Consider the following 22678-nt stretch of genomic DNA (forward strand, 5'->3'; position numbering starts at 1 on the left):
AGCACACACTCCTAAATCAAAGAAGTGTGGGTGACTATTTCAAACTGTAATTTAATGCATTAAGACACTTACAGTATTTGGCTTTGAACAATTTATTAGTTCCAGCGCTTCCTGTCTGCCTGACCCACTGTGTCTGATGCAGCTAACTGATTCACATCTGCTATGCAAACAGGAATAAAATCTGTTTACTGTAGCGTTTCATTCTTAAATCAGCAGCGAGCGAGGGATGATTTTTATGCTATTACATAAACAAAACTAATTCAGCTTGCCTTTGATTGGACTCAGACTTTTTCGACTTTGGGCCTGTCTCCCAGGTAACCATTTTGGTAAATAAGCACACGTCCAATCTCTTGCTGAGTTCTTTCCTAAATGAAAAACTATGAGCTAAGATCATGCTAAATGGCATTTCTCTGTTCCTCCAAAACAAGTCTGGAAGTATTTTAAAAACAAAACCCCAAGATAAGCGTTTGGGTGGACAGCCTTATGCCAAGGAGACGAGAGGCCCCTGTGCTGACGGCTCCCAGTCTGCTCCATCCCTAAGCCCAATCTCAGGCTTGAGTTTCCCCCAAAGCCCTGCCAGTGGGCTCAGCTGGAATTGTTCATTTCATGGTGGATGGGACTGAACAATCCTGAGAGAAGAAAGAGAGAGAGTGTGTTGATATACTCTTCAGGAGCCGGCTAATGCACCAATCTCAAATCCGTCCTTTAACTCATCACTCCGGCTTCTCTGCTCTGAACTGTGGAGAGACTCTCTTGTCCAAACTCGATCTGTGCATGTCACAACAAAAGTAAAGTGACTGCTAACTGGGGAGACGGCGGGGTATTTGCATCTGCGGCGGGGAAGTGAGGAGGGTTAGTGCTAAGCCTCGGCCGTGTCTGTACTATCCTGAGCTCCTTTGGGTATGATGGGAGCAGGGTTAACAAGACCATCATTTCTCTGACTCAACCTGACATATTCAGGAGTTAAAAGGTGGCAGTTTAAAAGCACCTCTCCCAGCCTCAAATCAAACTACGCAAGTGAAGAGTGAGGATGTTACCGTCACCGCCTTGAAAGAGCGGCCAATGTGGTTAAAAGGAATGCATTTGAGAGCGCAGCAAAGGCTGTGGAGCAGATCAGCGTGACGCCCTTTGATGACTTCTTTTTCCCATCAGGACCTGGTCAATAATACATCACTCTGAAGCCTCCTGTTTGATTAGCCAACCTTGCCGCATGATCCCAAAGGATTACAAGCGCGGGGATGCCGGCTCGGCCTGAATGATTCACAGACTTTGTGGTGGATGACAGGTTTTCTATCAAAAAAAACTCTTTAGACATTGTAAAAAAAAAAAAAAATTTAAAAAGTCAATGTCACTCCACAATTACAGCCATAAGAAAATCACCAAACAGTGTTAACTGATGTGACCTTTTCTTAGTTGCTACTTCAAAGCCCATTTCAAAGCCGTAATGACATTGCTTTTGTGTTATAGATCATGCTATGTCTTTGGGGAAGGTTAAAGTAAAAGGGCATTTCATTTCCCTATAGATTACACAGGGGATTGAGCGCTGCTGAATCAATACAAACCAAATCAGTGTTGGTCAATAGAAATCAAAGGAACACTGCCTGATAAAGAAGTATTTGACTGCGGGAAAGTTGTTTTTTTTTTCAATAAACTGGGCTATCTATGCAGTCGAAAGACACAAATACATTTGGAAATGGTGGCACTAATTCTTTCAATCTGCCTCTATTCTCTTTGAGTCCGTGGTAGCAGCGGGCATACATAAATGAGGAGCTATAATCTGTAGTTGGAGCAAAAGCCCCAGAGCCAGTGAAAATCTTGGCAAATGAGCAGGGAGATCTGGGCGCTGGCAAGAATGGAGGGATGTTTATGATGGCTCATTTATCTATACTATCCACTTATAAACAAAGAAGAAGTGTGCCTATTGCAATTTTCTCGGCCAGTTTCAATTTCTGATATTTTTAAGTCTGAGCTGCAGGTTCAGATTTTTCTTTCTAATAACTACAATTGAGGTCATACACAAGCATTTTTTAAACTTTTCTTTAAAATCACTTGACTTGAAATGGTAAGAATGCAATGGTATAAAACTTGTCTCATTAAGCAGCCACACAAATCTGCGTGAAAATAAATGATGATAACAATGACAGAGTGACAGTAGATGTACATACAGTGCTTGTGTGCTATAGTCTCGCTGCTGCATTATTGTGACTGTCCTGACCTGTTGATGCTGATGTATACTACATTGGAAATGGTTGTTATAAGATGTTGACTCAAGGGAGTTTTGGTGGACACTTATGGGGAACTTGAATGTGCACAGGTCCAAGTCATTGTCTGATGTTGTTGTGTGTTTCTTTGTCATATTCTTTGTGCTTTTATGTGTTTTTCCTATCTATTTTTTTACACTTGTTGTAACACATATTTCCCGCTGGGAAAAATAATAAAATTTAATTGAAATGTTCATAAATATTAGAAAACCTAGTTCAAAAACAGCTCATTTGGCTACTGAAACAATTTCTAGGGATCATGGGGGCAGATCATATTTGATTGACAGCTCCCTTCCAGCTCAAGTAATGTTCCTGTTTTATTTTCTTGTCAATCACTAGCATGAAAATGTTTGCTGCCATGGAATAAACCACCAAATCTGTGAAATGGACCCTACTCTGTCAATTTGACAACTTGGTTAGACCACCAAACTGTTTTATTTAACTGTATCTCCCAGAATATGGGTTAGTCGTTTTAGCATTTTTCATTCACTTATTTGAAATGGTTAGCATTAGCTTTTCTATACAAAATTGTTGACATTTTTATCAACTACAATCACAACTATTGAAAACAGGTTGAAGCAGCTCTGACAATAGTTAGTTACTGTCTGTGCTGGTTTTTGTGGGAAATTTGCATAGCACATGCATGTAAATTTGATCAGCTATTTCTAAGACTGACTGGCCGGTCACAGGTCATGGCCAATCAAGCTGAAAATTGGCAGCTTTCTGTCACCAGTCGATCAATCCATGCATCTCTAATTCAAAGCTGGTTGAAAGTCAGAAAAGAATCTCTTAAATCTGTGTGTGTGTGTGTGTGTGTGTGTGTGTGTGTGTGTGTGTGTGTGTGTGTGTGTGTGTGTGTGGAGCCTAAAACCCTAAAAATCAGTTTTCTGGCAACTAGGGCAACATGCACGATTAACAGAGAAGAGCAAGATGCACATGAGTAAACAACGCGATGATAAAAACTAGTCCTATTCAGCATGGTGGTGCTCTATCCGACATCTGTAATGTCTGTTTTAAGCCTGCTTTTGTGTCTCCCAGTGAGTCACACTCAGGCTGCATGCGATCGTGGCATTTCCACTTAATGGGAGCATTAGAAATCTCTTTTTTATGTGTCTTTTACCTCCAGATAGAGGTGAAATGTTGTGATTTGTGGTTGTGAAGAAAGGGAGTATTTGCGCAGATGCTTGGGATATTAAGCTACTTGAGAGAGTTTAACGAACTAGCAACGATAAGAGGGTTTCTGTGGGACCTCAACCAAAACACATAGGTCATAAATGTGGGGACGGTGGTGCTACAGTGGGGAACTAATAGCCTTCCTGCATCTGGTTTTCATTCTAAAGAGGATGTGTGTTTTGGATTAAATTGACATTGATTCCTCTGTTTTTCCTAAAACTCTGAAAATCCTTTACAGCCTCGCCATGAAAGAGGTGTGGTGATTAAATCCCAACCCATCCCTCACCTCTGCAAGATAATAGTCATGACAGTTATAAAAGATGTAATCAAGTTCTTATATGCTTCACTTCCTCTCTTCAGGGTGAGTTTTGAGAGGGTACAATAGCTCCCTGTGAGGTAAATTATACAGTGAGTGACATCTCACTCTGCACAGACAGGAGCAGTGTGCTGTGATATTGCATTGCTTCCACCTTGCTGACTCCCTGACATCTTTGTGGGGTTTAGGGCAGCCAGAGGAGACCTCAGAAACCAGAGCATCCCAGGCGAGGCACACTGTGCAGCGTTCTGCTTCACGCTCCGCCGCCTTCTGCCACCGCCCCGATGTCATTATGCTGCCAACACATCCAATTACAAGGAGCCGTGTGGCACGTGCGGCATCAAGCAAACAAAGAAGACATCGACAGGGATGAGCGTGTGCTGGCCTAACTTGTGTCCCTGAGCTGACAGTTACACACACACACACACACCACACACACACACCTGTGCCTACTGGCTAAGGAAAAGCCTAAGAGGGCTAAGAGCAGGAAGTTAAGTACACTACTGAGAGTTTGTACGACACTGTATCCACAAAAAAAAGACATAACTAGAATTGCCGCCTCACGGTTCTATGACTCTGCAAAGCCAGTCAAATTGCACTAATAGTTTACATCCATGTCTGAAAGAAATGGATGCTTCATACACATCTTCCCTTTGGCATTTCTGCAATCAGCAGTCAGTTTCAAGGTGGACACCCAAAATTAGTGTCACCAATGTAGTATCTGACCAATTTTTCCCCTTCTGTTCCTGAGGTTTGACGTTGAGTAATGGCCAGAAAAGAGATTTTGCAGTTCACTATCATGTCACAGGGAAGTTGACACGATCTCACTTCATGATGTTATACTATACGACATTTGTGTAAAAATGTGTTATAATCAGCAAAGGAATTCTTGAGTTATGGCAAAAAATGTTCAGTGAGGTCACAATAACATTGACTTTTGACCACCAAATTCTAATCACTTAATTCTCGAGTCCAAGTGGACGTTTGCACCAAATTTGAAAAGAATTCCCCATAAATGCTCTTGAGATAACACGTTCACTAGAATGAGAGGGATGAGGTCACATTAACCTCTTACCACCAAACTTGAATTAGTTCAGTCTTGACTCCAAATGGACATTTGTGCAAAATTTAAAAAAAAAAAAAAAATCCCTGAAGGTGTTCTTGAGATATCGCGTTCATGAGAATGAGAAAGATGAAGTCATAGTGACCTTGACCTTTGACCTATGACCACCACAATCTAATCAGTTCATTGTTGAGTCTAAGTGGATGCTTGTGCCAAATTAAAAAAAAATCCCTCAAGGTATTCTTAAAATGTTGCATTCATGAGAAAAAGACATACAAGGTCACAGTGACCTAGACCTTTGACGACCAAAAAAATTTATCTAATCATTGCTGAGTCTAAGTGGACGTTTGTGCCAAATTTGAAGAAATTCTCTCAAGGCATTCTTGAAATATCACATTCACGTGAATAGGACTGACAACACGAAAAAATTATGCTTCTGGCCACGCCAGCACAGAAGCATTATAAAGCAAAATCACTGCAGCTTTATGGAAAAACACAAAGAGAAAGGCAAAGACAAAACGAAGGTCCTTAAGATCTCAGACTCTAAACTCAGTGTGAACTTTTGAGGATCAGGTGAACGTCTCCTCCTCTGCAGCCTTGGGCACATCTGGTCTATAAGGGCTCTGAGGGTCTGACCCCGTCTGGGAACCAGCTGCTTAGGCGCTCCACTCCAGGGCCGAGGGGACTAATCTTTTCTCGGGGGCCAAAAAGGAGCTTAAACCTGGAAGAGGAAGCCGGGGCCTTAACATGAGACCTCGGCTATACCTCTTCCTCTCCTTTCTTGTGTTTGTGCTGGGGATTATTCCCTTAGCAGAGCAGAGCGGAGGCATTAGAATGAGTTAAATTCTCGAGAAAAAGGAGCCTTTAGAGTCCTTTCAGGTCTTAGGGCAGGAGCTGGATTTGTACTTGACAGCTACAGAAACACCATTCTGTTGGTATTTCTGCCCTCGAAGATTTAAAAACATTTAATAATTAATTGGATCGATATCTTCACAGGATTATGTGAGAGAGTCAGATCAGAGGCCTCTGCCATCTTGCGTACAGGTCACTCAAGAAAAAACATGGCAGAAGAAGAAAAAACGTTTGATCGTGTATGTTTTACTATGACAAATTATATCAAAGAGATCGATGGGTGCATCTCTGTTTGATGCAACAGCAGCCACACAACCATATATTGCAATTACACACCTGCATGCAAGGCGGGAGCTGATCCGCAGCACAGCAAATGATCCACGCACAACTGAGCGCCGTTGCTAAATGGCTTGGAAAATAGCCCTGCTTTACACTGTAGATACAAGCGCATGAGCGAGCGAGGAGGAGGCAAAGAGTGAGGGAAGAAGAGAAAGGGAGAATCTGAGACATCGACAAGTCAGAGCAGGTTTATTATCGATTTAAAGATGTGAGTGTTTTCCATTCCACCTTAATCCCAGCCGGCGTTGCATGCGGTTCATCATGTAAATTGATATGAGTGTGTTGCCTCGTGTGCCCGCATGTAAAAGCGCCTTCACAGTGAATCACAGTTAAGTGCTGATAAGTTTTTCTGTCATCACTTCAACTGTATGTGAAATCCGCTGCAGCAAGTCGCCGGTTACTTTTCCTCTACAACAAATTCACAGCAGCTATGAGGGTGAGCCAGATTTTGGTGTCAAATGAAATGCATCACACTGAGGTTGTTACCAAGAGGGAGATGACTTCTGAGGAGCAGCAGGGTCTGACTTGGGGGTTTCGAAACAAAACAAATGGATTTAGGATGGGTGAATGGGGGAGAAGGAGGAAGACAGAATGGTTAAGGGGGGGGGCTGGGTGGATGATGTCTATGTTTAGCAGCTCCCAGCAGCAGAAAGATGAGTGTTTTTTCCCTTCATTTCATAACCTTTTAAGTGTAATAATACGTTCTCTGCAAGGTTAATATGGGTGGCACACTGGTGAAATATTAAACCATGGGAAAGTATGGTCGACTGACGGCTCACTCTGAGCTCTCGGCTCAGGGTCAAGCTCTTCATAAATTCACCCCTTTTTGTCAGACTTCTTTGAAAAAATCCAACTTTTTTCTTCAGATCAGACTACCTGCTCTGTGCCATGAGGAAATAGCTCATATCTGATGCGGACCTCTAAAATGAGCTCAATTCAGCCCTTAAATATATATTAACATTCATGATGTGACATTAGACATGCAGAGGGAAGAATTTATGCAACCACATGGGTTATGTCAGGCTGGCTTTGACACATGCAGTTTAATGTATATGTTCTCCTGACAAAAGCCCATTATATAACAACGGTTTCTTGCATAATTAAGTCAGCTGCAAAAAATGTAGGGGAAAAAAATCCATTTAGCACACACGCGCATACATGCTGTGCTAAGTGCACACCCACTCCCACACATCACACACTCACCTAGACAATTGTGCCCATCATGTGCCAAGCGGAAGCCATCATAGCATGTGCACCTGTAATTTCCTGGGATGTTGATGCACTCGTGGACGCAACCACCATTGTAGTCAGTCGCACACTCGTCGACATCTGTAAGAAGATACAAAAAGGATGTGAGAGCAGGTCCTTGGGGGAATCAAGATCAATCATTTATTTGTCACATGTAGTTTTATAAGCTACAACTCCGGTGAAATGTGATCCCATCAGCTCTTTTATCGTGTACACTGTAATTTTGTCCTTTTTTTGGATCCTCTTAAATTGTTGACTGCTGTTTATAATTCCCCGTATTTCCAGTTGGTTCTAGTAATCCATGCAGAGGTCTCCCAGCGTTTGTACAATGACTAGCAAAATGCTAATTCAGCTCGTGCCCATTCATTTCCATCTTTCCCTCTATGTGTACTAATGTTTAAATTTGAAAACCTTGACCTGGTTAGCAAGTACTGACCTAGCTATTCAATTCAATTTTCAATTCAATTCGATGTGGTTCAGTTCGATTCGATGCAATGCAATGCAATTCAATCCAATTCTATTTAGAAAGCCCTTTATCACAACAATTTGTCTCAAAGGGCTTTACAGTGTATGACATCCCTCTGTCCTTGGACCCTCAAATAAGCTAAAACTCCCCTTAAAACCCAAGGAAGAGCAACTGAGGAGGGATCCCTCTACCAGGATGGACATACAATAGAAGTTGGCAGAAAAAGAGTTTACAGACTGGTGAGTTGATTTCCAAATCTTGATGAGTGACTTGCTGCCACATGCCACCACCATCCAAAGCCTACCACAAAAAGCACCAGTAGGACTTGCAAAATAGACACAACAGTCTAGATTTAGCACAAATATAGCGGAGGTGATAGAGAGGTGACTGGAAACATCCACTCCTTTGTCTTTAGGGCACCACTGGACATCCAGTTGTGATACTGAAGCAGGCTTAAAAGTAACAGCTTGATTTTCTTGCCGAGTGTTAGATGAGAAGCTCAATACTTCTTTCATATCTGTCTGTTAAATATGAACCTGCAGTTCACTTAGAATAAAGGCTGGAAACAGGGTACCATGCCATAGCTCTGATCGCCCAAAATACCACAAAGAACCAGTCATCCCAAACATGTCCAACAAGACCAAAAGCCCCTTTCTGCGACACCTTGTTAACCTAAAAACAAACATCAATTGCCCTGAAGTCCCATTTCTCTGAAAATAGACATTCCCTGCAGTTAGTTCCAGTTTTCCAGCTGTGTTTGAATCATGGGTCTCAGGTGGTTTTTACCAACCCTTGGCTGCTTTTTCCAGCAGCGTTTGAGCCAATTATCCCAGAGTTTTTTTTAGTGAACCTTTGCAGTGTTTTCAAATTGTGTTTGAATGTTTTTAACCTACCTGTCCCTGCATTTCAAGCAGTTTTTGTGCTGCCAAAAATGTGATCTTTTCTTAACCATATCCATGTGTTTTTTGTGTTTAAACCTAACCACACATTAACCACAGCATTGTTGAGAAACGTAAAGTTTAAATGTATCCAGTACAACGTAATGTACAAATGTTTTTAATGCATGTCTTTAATGCATTTTCAGCTCAATGGGACATTTTTCAGACTAACTAAACTTTGTAGAAAAGATTTCTGCACACTTACATCAATGCAGTTGTTTACTTTATCCTGAACTTTCAGTCTATCAGACTTTTATCAGACCACACAACAGATGGACTAAGGGAGCTTTGGAATTTCAGGCCGTTGAAACAATGGGCAGTCCCCGGAAACAGCTAGCCTGGCTCTGTCCAAAAAAAAATCACAAATTCCACTCACCAAGACCTCTGCAGCCGGCTAATTAACACATTACATCTCAAAGGAAACTCAAACGCTCTTTAATCTCTGCAAAAAAGCAAATAAGCACAATCCCCCAAACATCAAAAATATTCCTTTAAAATCTATGAGTGCAATTAGGCCATTTGGTAAAAGAATTGAAATGATTTGTTTTGTTCCGTTTCTACTTTCTTAGAGCTCTTAGGAGGTAAACAGGGAAAGGCAACAGCTGTGGTAATTAGTTGTTTCACCTGTTACTGATATCATTTGGGTATATGCCAGAGCCTCACTGATACGGTTTTGTTTTTAAAGCCTTCTACTGATCACCAAGATTTTATGCCATATTTATTGTCTTCAAATTTGAAGAGTTTCATGCCAAGACATTGCTTTTCCCCTTTGGAATTGCATTGTTGGCAGGATGTAATAGCCTCTGAAACAGCTTGGTGTGCAGCATGGGGTACTAAAATATTTCGACTGAGACCCAGAGAATGAGGTCTGTTTTGACGATTTGCAGCAACTAAGCACGAAAATGTCCATATATACATAAAAACGAAATAGAGTTGTTCGGGGAAAAATCTATATTTTATGCGAATGTGCGTGGTCAGAAAAGAATCTCCATCACATTCATACTGATATCATTGACATTATATGCTGACTGGTAGCCAATACTTAATAAGAGGTGAATTGACCATCAGGCAGATAAATTGATCTAACCCTTAAGTTCATCAGTCCTGGTAGCTCAAACGGAAGAAGTGTGACACAGAGACGAAAGCAAAGGCCAGAAGATAAAGAAAGATTGCAGATTGCCATGACAGCCTAAGAGGAGTTGTCTGTTATGGTTATGATGATGGCTGAGAGGACGGTACTGAGGAGACGCAGACAAGGTGGATTGAGAACACAGCGCACTTCCACTCAGCACTTACTGGCCCATTTAGGGCCGATGATCCCGGTCGTTCAGCTCCTCTTTGAGGCTGTCTCACTCTGGGCTAGATTGGACTTGACAGCAGAGGGACGGGACTGAAACAAAGAAACACTCTCCTGCTCCCTGCCTCTCCACTTCCCACACATCTCTGTCAGTCCCCGATCACACAGCACAAAATCAGCCATCACTTCTCCATTCCTCTCTAAACCTGAAACTCCCACCACATGTTAACAAAGGGATTTTTCTCCAATAGCTTTGAAAATGTTTTTATCCATTGCTTGTCATGTCCTCCTGAGTCAACTCCACACTTTTGTCCCTTTATATGTGCATGTAAAAGATGTTGATTTGTCTTTGCTGAACAAAAGCAGATATATAGAGGCTGAATTGTAATGGATTTAATAGGAAGAATAACAGTGATTAATTTGGTTTACTGACAACAGTCTAAAATACAAGTAACTAAAAAATATCAGACTTTATTTCATAAGATAGAAAGATGAAGTGCAGTACTTATTTCCATTGTTGTCCCTACTGTGTTCACAGAATAAAAGCTAACTATCACTGTTTGTTTTTTGAAAAGAAATTCCATTTATTTTTACAGCAGAAAAAGATGCAAAATGTCCAACAGAAAAATAAACAAATAATAATAAAAGCCAGTAAGAACAACTAAAAAGATCAAATGTAAAGTCTTTAAAATGTATTTCTTTATTATTGAGTGAAATTAACTTCAAAACTCCTGGGTTAAAGTGGTCATTTTAGGGTTCATTGTCAGATTTACTATATATTTGAAGTGTCTCAGAAAAAGAAAAAATAAAATCTTTTTTGTTACCATCTTTCCACAGTTAAACAAGAAAATACTGTCAAGGGAAACTCAAAGAGGATATTTTGTGCTAAAAAGACAGAGACTTTGGAAGATATCCACAACGTCTGACTGAATCTGGCTGCTGAGGCCCACAAAATATGACTGTGGATTTTGTCCTGCATCACTAACACTGAAAAACATTAAGGACGGATCTTTCTCACAGCAAGCAAAACCTGCTTCAGTGTTTCAAACAGACGCTTTTCTACTATAAGACCAACTTGAAAAACTGTCCTATCCTTTAAAGAGATAGTTCACCCCGAAATGAAAAATACATATTTTTACTGCCTTCTCTTAAATAAAATGTAACTAGATGGCACTCCGCTTGCGGTGCTTAACGTACCAAGAATATATTTGAAAAAAAAGAAATGCATCCACCAACTACATCACTAAGCAGAAGTAAGCGTGTATCTACTGCTAGCTCACCTAGCACCACTGAGGTAGCCAATGTTACAGCTCAGCCGAGAAGGATGTCAATAATTTTTACATCTTGCGCTGTCACAAGCGTGAGCCTCTGGTCCATGAGTACATACACGCTTCCTTCTGCTGTTGTTGCTGTTGAGTTTTTCAAAAGTATTTTGGCGCTTTGAGCACCACGAGCCAAGTGCCATCTTGTTCTGTTATACCGGAGAGAAGTCAGACGTCTCCAAGTCTGATATCTCCAACACTCTGCAACTCACACCAAAGCAATCTAGACTGATAAATAGCAATGCAGGTAAAATGGAAAATATGTATTTTGGATTTTTGGGTAAACTGTCCCTTTATCAGCGGATAAATCAGGGGTTTCCTGAAGATAAAAATGTGTGCTACAACTCTCACAGATTCATAAAATCTCAGCTGTAGCTACAGATGCATTGAACTAAGCCCTTTTCACTAAAACCTAAAAATCAAACCTGAGTCACGGACTATAAGGACAAGCAGGGTGGAAGTGGTAATGAGGATTAAGCCAACCAGCATGGAAACATGAGAATGCTTTCCTTGAATGGTTTCATGACTCCTGCTGCTCTCTTTTAACAAACAGATGCCCGTCTGGTGCAGAAGTGAAAGTCAACAGGCAGTCAGACAGCACGCTCCTCAAATCTTACCACCAGTTACCAAAACACTTTGCATATTTGTCTTATTTTATGAATGTTGTTTTTGAATTTTGAATTGTGCGAGGATATCGGCCTTGAGGAGCCATCAGCGAACCTTCAGTTCAATGGAAACCCAACCTTGCACATATTTTACAATAGATTCAATAAAGCAAACTTTTATGACCTGCAGGCAGGAGGCCATGAAAAACACGCGGTCAAGTAAATGAAAGAATAATAATAGTGAGGGGAAAAAAAATGACATTGTGAAATATGGTTTTGTAATAATACTAATAAAAATTGTGGAATATAATGATCCGGAGGCTTTGGGCACACTGAAAAAAGGTAGAAAAACAGACTTGAGCCTGACAGTCTACGAGGCCTGCCTCTGGCTGTGGAAATATCCCTGACTGCTTGGCAGGGGCTCTGACTGCCGTTTCAGCCACTATCTTAATTCTCTCCTACAACATGTGTAGGAAATTTACTGCTTCATTTCATCTTGTCACAAAGGAGCACTCTGCACCTGGCTATCCCCCTTCCTCCGTCCGCCACTCTCTCCCTCGTCTCTCCTCCCTCTTCAGGAGAGTCTTAAAGCTAATGAGTTATGCTGAGTGAGACAGAAGGTCTTATCAAGCCTGTCACTGGCCCAGGGAGCTTACGTTCAGACAGATAAGGCAAATCAACATGTGAAATGTTCCTTTTACTTCAATGTACTGTAAAACTCCTCCCTGTGCTCGCACAGAGGGGAGCAGACGTCTGTGCCTTCAACCACAGATGAAAAATGAGAGCATTAATCCGTTAAAACTTTTACCTTCACAATGTTTGCCGTCCCCTTTATAGCCCGACTTGCAGATACATTTGTATGACTTCAGGGTGTTCTGGCAGATGGCATCGATGCTGCAGTTGTCAAGCGCCTCTGCACACTCGTCCACATCTATGAGTGAGGGAAGAGGGAGGAGGTGGTTAGCTGATGAAGATGAAATGTTTGTGATGATGGGACACAGTTTTACCACAAAATACAGATTTCCAAAATGTCAAAGTCGATGTAAGTGATTGTGCTTTATGTGATCACTCAGAGTTAAAGACCAAACAGAAAAACGCATTAAAAAGAACAAGGGAAGTTAACACAAATGCCATAATTTTGTGGCTTAACTTTAAATTGGTGCCTCTGTCAACAATGATTTTTTTCTAAATTATGAACACAACCGCAGCTACTTATTGACTGTACTGCGGTGACCTTTAACTGATCAACATTTGTCCCTGAAAAAAGGTTCATGAAATTTGAAAAACAAAATATATTTACAGAAAAGATAAACCCAAATAAAAAATGGAAGGAAAACAAAAACAAAACAAAGTCTTGAGGCATCCATGGTCACTTAAGATGTCGACCATGAGCCGTAACACTCCCTGTTCGAATCTGCACAGGGGCCTTAGTTGCATGTCATCCGCCATGTCACTCTCCCCTCACTTCCTGTCAAGTCTCAGCTGTCAGTCATTGAATAAAGGCAAAAATGCAATGCAAACAAAAAGTCGACAGCCATGCTGCCAGCTCTGTGAAGCACGCAGGGCTTGGAGCTAAATGGTAACATCAGCATGCTAATGCAGATGTTTTAATTCTCAATGAAATAAGACAATGACAAATGCATTTTCCAGTTTTAATCCCGTGTCTGTGTCTTAACGAAGCATTTATCTCTTGTTTTAGGCCAAATGTATGTTTAAAAACAAAAAATCAGTATCTAAGTTTTTATACATCAAAATGTGTCTTTTCACTCCCTTTAAAACAGCTTCAAATGTTTGATGACTCCTCCTGCACTCAGAAAAGTTTACAAAAGTTCATCCAATCAAATGAGACTTTCGGCAACTAGCTAGCCGCACAAGTCACATAAAACCACATTTCACAGTTTGGGGGTTGTAGTAGCGAAGAGAGCAATATGGAGAGAGAACGGAGGAGATGTGTTTTTAGATATCAGTGAGCAAAACCTTTGTTTTCATTTCCAAAATAATATGACAGAGGTCTAATTCATTCATCTATTCTTTGTCCACTTTCTAATCTAACAGCGAGGGAGAAGTGTTTGAAGCCAACAGTCAGACTCTAAGCTTGATCACTTTGTGTCTTTTTCAAAGATTATTTTTGGGTGATTTTTGCATGTATTTACAGGACAGTTATATAGACAGGGAAGGTGGGAGAGAGAGGGAGAATGACATCAAATCAAGTCTTGCCACTGCAGAGGTCTCAGCCTATATTGGGCGCTCACCAGGTCTGCTAGAGGTCACACCAGCCTGTCCACCTTTTAGCAGTCTAATCCAACATGAAGACTTTGATTTAAATCCCTCTTGTAACTGTACACCACTCAAATATTCTTCTTCACTGTGAAATATGCCACATTAGAGAAGATAAAGACGCTCTGATGTCCGTTTCATGGGACTTTAAATGGCATAATGTTCACAAAGTTCACCATCTTAACGATCTTTAGGGTGTTAACATTGCTAATTAGCACTAAACACAAACTACAGTTGAGCCTGATGGATGGAAATGTCATTAGTTTTTTATGTATGTGGTCAAAATGTGACAAATTTAAATACTGATCCATTGGAACAGCGCAAGGGCAAAAGTCAAAAGATCACCAAAGTCATTAGTGTTAATTGTCTGGGCACCATAAATGTCTGTGTAAAGCTGTGATATTTATAGTCATCCATCCAATAATTGTTAAAATATTTCAGTCTGAACCAAAGTGTTGGATTAACCAACAGACCAACATTGCTATCTTTGGTGCTGCTCGCATGGCTGAACCCAAACCAATAAAATCTAAAAATTACCGAAAAAAACAAGCAGATTCCATCAAGACAAAGACAAGTTTGAGCTTTTGAAATGTAATGCACAGTATGAACATCAATCAAAGCCTGATGTTCAAGCCCAGGCTAATATGCTTGACTCGTTCTCGTCCTGAATAACAGACACGGACAGACATAAAACAGCTCAGTATAAAAGGCAACTGTTGCGTAACTGCTGTATTGAGAATTATTAGAGAATGTGAAAAGATAAGAATGGACATGGATTTAACCAGGAGCATGATCAGGTTTGCCTCATGGAGCCCCTAATCCCACAAAATCCCAGTTAACTAGCCCAGGTGTTTAGGATTACCCCCCTGCACACAGGGGAAGGGCAGCTTAACAAGGTTTACATAGCTTCCAATATCCACCCTTATCACAAGCCCTCTGCAGGAGCGGCCTGATCCCACTGGGAAATGACCTGCAACCTAAACCCCTGAGCTTAGCATATTGCCCATATCTGCCTATTCCTGGAGGACACGGAGTCTGCTGTGGAAAGGAGGACAGTGACGGCACAGAATGCACAAAACTCTGTATCACAATATTGAACCTAATATAGCCATTACCAGGAGTCTGAACACCTTTAGGCAAACGTAGTGAACACATGGTAGAACACAAAGCTCCCAGGTCAGATTCAAACTTATCCTGCTCTGACTTTAAATTTAACTACAAAGTTTGTAGAGGTTTCAGTGATATTCAGTGACATCGTGAAAAGTTTTAAGGTTACATTTAACAAGGGCTGATACGGCTGGTAGCAGCTCTGTGAGGCTGTACTTATGCACAGAGGTGCTTTGTGCGAAATGCCAACATTAGCATGCTAACATGTTCCCAGTGAAGACTGCCCATTGTTCTGATGACCCATATTTCCTAAGCCCCAGTAGTCCGAAAAATGTACCACTGGACCAAAAGCCCATTTGTCCGACAGGTCAGTATCGCGCAAACAAATGTGCATTGCTCCAAAGGGCCTTTTTTGGGGGAAATAGTGTACTGCCTACATTAGGTTTCCTAATACCTTTTTCCTAATACTTCCTGGAGCATCTTTTGCCATGTGCTGTTTATAAGAGTCAGAGGACAATGTACTCCACTTTCCACAATATTGTCGTCAATATTTTAATTAAATTATTGATTTATCTATTTATTCATTCATTAATTATTATTATTCTCTTCCTTTTCTTTTAATATCACAGTTCCTTTACCCATGTTTTACGGTCATATTTTATCTCTATGTGTTAATTTACATCAAACATCCTTTTTTATGTTACATGTATGTGCAGGGTGTGGCTGGGGTGAGTGGGTTTGGGGGTCTGACTGATTATTTTTTAACTGCTTTGTCTCTACATGATGTTGTTTTGTAACCCTGTGAGTCTTGTATTCTGAAAATAATTTTTAAAAAGTTTTTTAAAATAAAGAAGAATATAGTCTGCTGCACTCTCCCAAAGAGAGGCACATGCATAATCCAGAGCAATGCCTCTGATTGGCTGGTGCTCGTTGCCTCCGTTGGTTAGGTAGTTTAGGTTTAGGCAAGAGAACTGAGATTGTTTTGGGTTAGGGACTGAATGTCAGGGTAAGACAGTCAGAGGCAGAGGAGGTCTGGTCATGCCTTCCAGGAAGATCCAGTGACGTCATTCTGCACAGTAATTAGCCATGTGCTTCTGTTTGGGGGAAACCTAAACTACCTAACCAACGGAGGCAACGAGAACCAGCTCTTGGAGCCATGCAAGTTCATTTTCGGGATACTGGCTGTTGAACTAATGGGCTTTCATTCCAATGGGACATGTTTCAGACTACTTTGGAATTATGAGCCATCAGAACAACAGCACGGCATCCTCACAATGAAAACTGAGAGGAAAAAATTCAAAATCATGCTGAAAAAGTCAGCAATGGTCCATTGCCTAACAGTCTGTTAAGTGGCTCACTCTATATGTCTAGATAAGGATGGTCATATTTAAAAAAAAAAAAAAAAAAAAAAAAAAAAAAAAATAGAATCACAACTTCACTGTTGTATGTTTTCGCCAACCAGTTAAGTTACAGATTTTATCCAATGACTATCCAGACTCCAGACCATATTATACATGTACTGACTTTAAGAAAATATATAAATTGTATTTTTTGGTGAAACATTGATGCTTTTATGCACATCTTCTACACAGCAGCGCAGAATATTTATGTAATCATGGTTTCAAGTTTAGCGTCACCAATTCAGTATCTGACCAAATATCTCTCCTGTTGTTCCTGAATTATGACAGCAAATAATGGCCAGTTGGCTTAGCTGGCCAGCACTTCATCATTTCATGTTATCAGACATTTTTGTAAAATGTTGTTATAATATAAGCGCATGAATTCTGGAGCAATGGTCGAAAATGTGTAAGGTCACAATGAGATTGACCTTTGACCAACAAATTCTAAAAAGTTCATCACTGAGTCCATTTGGACGTCTGTGCCAAATTTGAAGAAATTCGCTCATGCCCTTCTTGAAATATCGTGTTCACAAGAATGGGACAGATACATGGACAACCCGAAATCATTGCTGGCAGCATATAAAGGCATAAAAAGGGATCTAATAATGTTGTTTATTCAATATTTCTGTTGAAAGGTTAGGAGATAACAAGAAGTGATTATAATTCGGCCTGAGGGAGACATGATTGTCCGCACAAAATTTAATTGCAATCCGTCCAATAATTGTTAAAATATTTCAATAAAAAAAACAAAATGTCAACCTGCTGCTGGCTCTACAGGAAAAGTCAAGAGATCACTCAAATCAGTGCGATTCATCCAGACATTGATGGTCTCCTCTGTGGACAATCATTATTTTTATCTTAATATATCCAACGGTGGAATATTTCTGCTAGACCAAAGTGGTGGACAGCTTCAATGATTAGTTGATTAATTGATTAGTCAAAATTTAATTGCCAACTATGTTTATAATCCAATAATCATTTATTATTTCTTTTAAGAAAAGAAGCCAAACATTGGCTGGTGTCATACTGTATTCTTTTCTTCATTCATTTCTTTGGATTTTTGGACCGTTGGTCAGATCTGAAGACATCACCATGGGCTAGATTGGGCCAGATTAATCAATACTGAAAATAATCATATGTTGCAGCCCTGAGCCCAACATTAGACATTACTGTCTGGAGATCCACACTAGCTTTGCTTTGAAGGATTAAATGTTTGAGTTGGGGATTCAGGTTTAAAAATAGTATGGTCAGTGGAGATGTACCAGTTGTCAAAATGAAATGTTAAACATCTGCTTTTTGTCACCTGATACAAAAGTTGAGTATCAACACGTGTCTGTCCAAATAAAGCGATACCAGCTGAGGTGTTTTTGAACAGTACCATCACTTTAGTAATGATTTGTAGAGTATTATGCGTCTGTATAGTGTTTTAGTTTCTGTGCAACATGCAGTGAGGAATATAACACCTGGGACAGTTGTTGCTTCTCTCTTGCCAAGTTTCCACAAAGCCATTTAGTGATGCAAGAGCTCCCCGAGCTCTGCATTGATTTATATTATGCGAGAACAATATGGATTCTCAGGAGGAGCTGCCCGCGTCCTTTCTCCTCACAGACTGTCTTCCAGGATTAGAGCAGGAGAGGCCGCGTGAGGAAGTGTTTTTCAATAGAGGAGGCATTAATCACAACAAAATATCTGTCTTATTGTCAGGTTTGTTGGTGCCAAGTCTCTGTTGTAATTAATATTCATTATGACAGAAACTCAAAGAATCCCTCTTTTCATCTTGTTATTAATGTTCCCATCTGGAGCATCAGTTCACTTTATCTTTCCAGTCTGCAAGGCTGCCGCCTCTCACTTACTTTGAGACAGGCTCATAAACACACACACACACACACACACACACACACACACACACACACTTTTCAAAACACGCCTGAAGTTGGAAACCGCAAGTACGATTCACAGATTGACAGTGTAACACATCAGCTGAAAGGTTAATGATGAAATTAAAACACAAATATACAAATAGTGCAGAAAAACAGCCAATTATAGATCTGTTTCCATCAAAACTCTGTTCTTTCTCTCAAGTCAAATTTGCATCCAGAACAGTTTGATGCTTTTGTTGCTTCAGGCAATTGTTGAGTGCAGAAGAGCAGCAGCAGATATTGGGCTTTAAGTATCTCTAATGTTATGCAACTGCCATCTCATGATACACAACGACTTCAGTGAAATTTTAAATGATGACAGAGCAGCTTGCTATGCATTCAGGGTTTTAAACAAACAAAACAGCCTCTATGTTTGCTATAACCACCTAAATTATGTAACCAACTGTGCAAAAGCTGCTCCCTCCTCAAAAATCTCCCCCAATCTATAAAAGGTTGGTAAATCTGCACTACAGTTACATCTTTGTGCAAATATTACTTTTAACTTTTATCTTCTGTAGCACAAGTTACAACCTCACTAATAAAGATTAGAAACATGAAAAATATAACTTGCCTACAATGAGAAACCCATTTACCAAGGTCTAGAAATCAAACGGGACACAATGAGACAAGCAATTTGTGACTCCCACATTCCCACTGCCTTTGGTGTGAGCTGCACAGGATGAAATAAAAACAAATTAAGAAACCCTGGCCCACAAACTACAATAGCCCGTGTCTGTCAAAGCATTGTTTAAAAAATCCACCCATAAAAGTTACTGGGAGCGTTCCAACAGACACATGGACGACAAAAGCTAAATGTGCTGGTCTTGTTGGAAACCCAACATGTCTTTGCCGTGGAAATAAACATGTCAGAGTCAATACATCCTCCGGTTCAGTCCAGAGGACGATCCTCTGAACGCTTGAGGAAAAAAAACATGCAGTGTGCTCAGTAATGCTGCCCTGGTAATTGACTCATGCCCAAGATGAAAAGATTGTGTTTTTCATTGAGACTTTCTTTCATTCTTTTGTGTTGAGGAATCACAGTTGTTGAGAACAAGTTAAGGCAGCGGAGGATGAAGACGGCGCTTCGAGACAAGGATGAATAAACAAAGTCAAAACAACAAACCCAGAGAAGAAAGAGATGTTGGGCAATGCTCAGATGTTTAAACAGTTTCCTCCGGGGAATGTGTCATTTCAAATATTGCTGCTGTAACAGCTCTCCCCTGGTTCATGTACTTGAGCACATTAAAGCCACAAATAGCTTAGAGTCTGTTTAAACCCAATGACATTCTCAGAGCAAGGAATTCAATGATTTTTATTGGATGAAAAACAAGTCGTGCAATAATAATACTACTTCATGCTCTATTGTATGCTCAATAAAACCTTAAACTCTGCCATGTATCAAACTCCTAAATCCCTAAATGCTTCATCACATGCTTTTGACTCAGCAAAGCAGACTTTTCATATTGGGAAGGCAGTGATAGGAGGGTTGCAGGGCTACGTGGGCGTACAAACAGGATTTAGTGATGCACCGATTTATCTGTCGAACACATTGGCCGATATTCATCTTGTTCCCATCAGCCTATTGGCAAATAAGATGCCATTCACTGATAGCAGTGGCTGTTTTTCTGTTGTTTCACTATTTCACAATTTTGGGGCAAGCTAAAAAGCAAGCTCAAGACTAAAGGCCACAAGCTTTAATTAATGAGCAGATACAAGAAGAAAACATTGATTGTTTGGGAAATGGGCTCTGTGGTGACGCTGCTGTATGACAGGATGACTAGCTGAAGCCTGCATCACATTGTTCACGAGATAATGTGACAAACGTCTTCACTCACTATCAACCCTTCAGACGACGCACCTTACTCTTTTCCTGATAATGCTACACTGTGAACAATGAACCTGTGTTGAAATTATCAGGATAGCTAGTTACTCTGAGCTATAAGCAGCTGGTGGCCACAACTAACAGCTCACGGAGGTTGTATTGAGTCACACAGATGATGCGCTGAAGCTCTATTCAGTAAAAATCAGCGTTGGGCGAAGGTAAATTATAAGGTTCTCATGATGAGTTCAAATGTAATCTTGAAAAACGTAGTTTTCTGCAAGAATCTTGAATAAATACAGTTGTTTGAAGGAGAAATGTGTTTAGGTTTTCACAGCAAAATAAAATAGAAATTAGAAAGGGAATTATGATATATATGGTAAAAAAAAGAGCTTTTAAGGATTATTTTTGGGCACTCTTGCCTTTAATGACAGGGAAGCTGTAGATTGACAGGAAAGGTGGGGGAGAGAGAGACGGGTGACGATATCCAACTAAAGGCCGTGGGCTGAAATCGAACTCAAGCCGCTGCAAAGGACTCAGCCTATATCCAGCAAACACTACCAGGTTAGCGAGAGGTCGCCCAAGTAAAAAGGCTTTTGAAACAGTTTTCTATTAAAAGATGTTTTTCTCGTGACAGGCTACATTAAAGGGGGTTTTATTCATTTGTATGATTACTTTTAGGCCCATTCAAAGGTAGTGTAATGATAGGCTTAATTCCTTCAGAGCAGTTCAGTTAATTTTTATAGTGTAGTTCTTTGTTTCCCTGGCAGAAAAGGGAGAATAAATAACAACAAAAACAAAATAGACAAGAATATAAAAACATCGCTTTCAGCCATCGTCCAAATTGTTACTTCAAACATCAGTATCAGCCCAAAATTTCAAATTGCATTCCTAATGGGATTCATATAAGTTGCAGGATAAAAGATCGTAATGTCCAGGGATGGTTATTAAGAAAGTTACTGTGAAAAGCCATTAGTCCTTTTATCCCAAAGTACATGTAAGTCAGAGCTGCCGGGCGGCTAAGGGCTGCTGGCCATGGAGGTGAGACCCTGTCAGAGGTGCTTTTCCTCCCTGATTTATGAGAAGGCCATGGGATAAGCAGTGTATTTAGCAGGCCTGCTGAGGGGGTTTTGCAGGAATAAAACTCAGAGGGCTGAGCGCGAGTGTGTGGGAGAACTGTAGGGCCGAAGGTGTGTAGTTCAAACATAGAGTAATGTTTACTTTGAGTGTTGAGACCCTCGCTGTTTGCTTTGCCCCAAACCTGCCCCCCTCCAACCCATCACCTTTCCTTTAGATACAGAAATAGACTGAGTGGAACTGGGACACCCATAGGTGTAGCTTTACTCGTGCTGCCTGCTGCCAACTTCAAAATAATAGTCAGAAAAATACGGACTAAGTGATGCATTCAGTCTGCAAGAGTATGCGTTTCCCTGACAGAGTGATTTGGTGCATTTTTAACAGCTACAGTTTCGCATTAGAGACACAAGATTCTTTTTTGACAAAAGCATTTTCAGATGAAATCATTTTCATGAGCCGCTTGCGGCAGAGGAGGAAGGGTGCTGGGTTCAAGTCCATAAAAAGGTGTTCTTGGGATCACAGCGTTTGTGATACTGCATATAATTACAAAGGAACAAGTAGTGTAATTATCCATCTTAGAACCACACTTACACTATACTTAGGGTTGTGGTTGTGCAGGATGGGGTTAAGGTCAGGATAATTACTTTAGATACAGAGCAGGAGCGAGTCTGAATGGCCGTACTGTATCAAAGACAGACGGCAACAGCTCTTTTATCTGCCTACTGTAAATGACCCATATGATGATGTTCAACTCACAAACAACAATCAGCATAAGTTAAAAAAACAGGTCCGGAAAAGCGGCTCATTTCCTTGGTCTTGATTTGGGATCAGTGAAACTACACAGAGAAGAATCTTTTCAACACCAAAGAAAAAGCAAAATCTCCAATGTTCTTGTAAAATACATTATCTGGATACTTATAGATCCTCTGCAGGCATGTTTTAAGGAAGTAGGGCTGTCAGCGTTAATGGCGATGTGATTATGGAACATATATATTTTTTTGGGTTTTTTTGTGTGTTTTTAAATCGTGTTATTTGCCAGCTGACATTTGTATCTCTTAGAGGCTGTAAAAAGCTGTCATTTAATAGCTGAAACAATAACAACCAAACATGTCACGCTAGCTTCTCAGGAAAGGGGCTAAATAATGATCCAAATTTAGGCTAAATATTGTGAATGGAGAGATAGCATGCCATTTCACAGG

The 22678-nt window shown here is 40.5% G+C and overlaps 1 protein-coding gene across 2 annotated transcripts in view; it reads right to left on the reverse strand.

Moving 5' to 3' along the window:
* Positions 1-22678, reverse strand: part of scube3 (signal peptide, CUB domain, EGF-like 3) — a 106141-nt gene that overhangs the window by 67839 nt on the left and 15624 nt on the right. For both annotated transcript variants that reach the window (XM_042491617.1, XM_042491616.1), the window contains exons 2-3: positions 12689-12811; positions 7208-7333 (exon numbers count right to left, since the gene is read on the reverse strand). In XM_042491617.1, the coding sequence (XP_042347551.1) occupies positions 7208-7333; positions 12689-12811 (249 nt within the window). The remainder of the gene's footprint in view (positions 1-7207; positions 7334-12688; positions 12812-22678) is intronic.

This window comes from Plectropomus leopardus, chromosome 8, assembly GCF_008729295.1.
Source record: "Plectropomus leopardus isolate mb chromosome 8, YSFRI_Pleo_2.0, whole genome shotgun sequence".
Taxonomy (NCBI): domain Eukaryota; kingdom Metazoa; phylum Chordata; class Actinopteri; order Perciformes; family Serranidae; genus Plectropomus; species Plectropomus leopardus.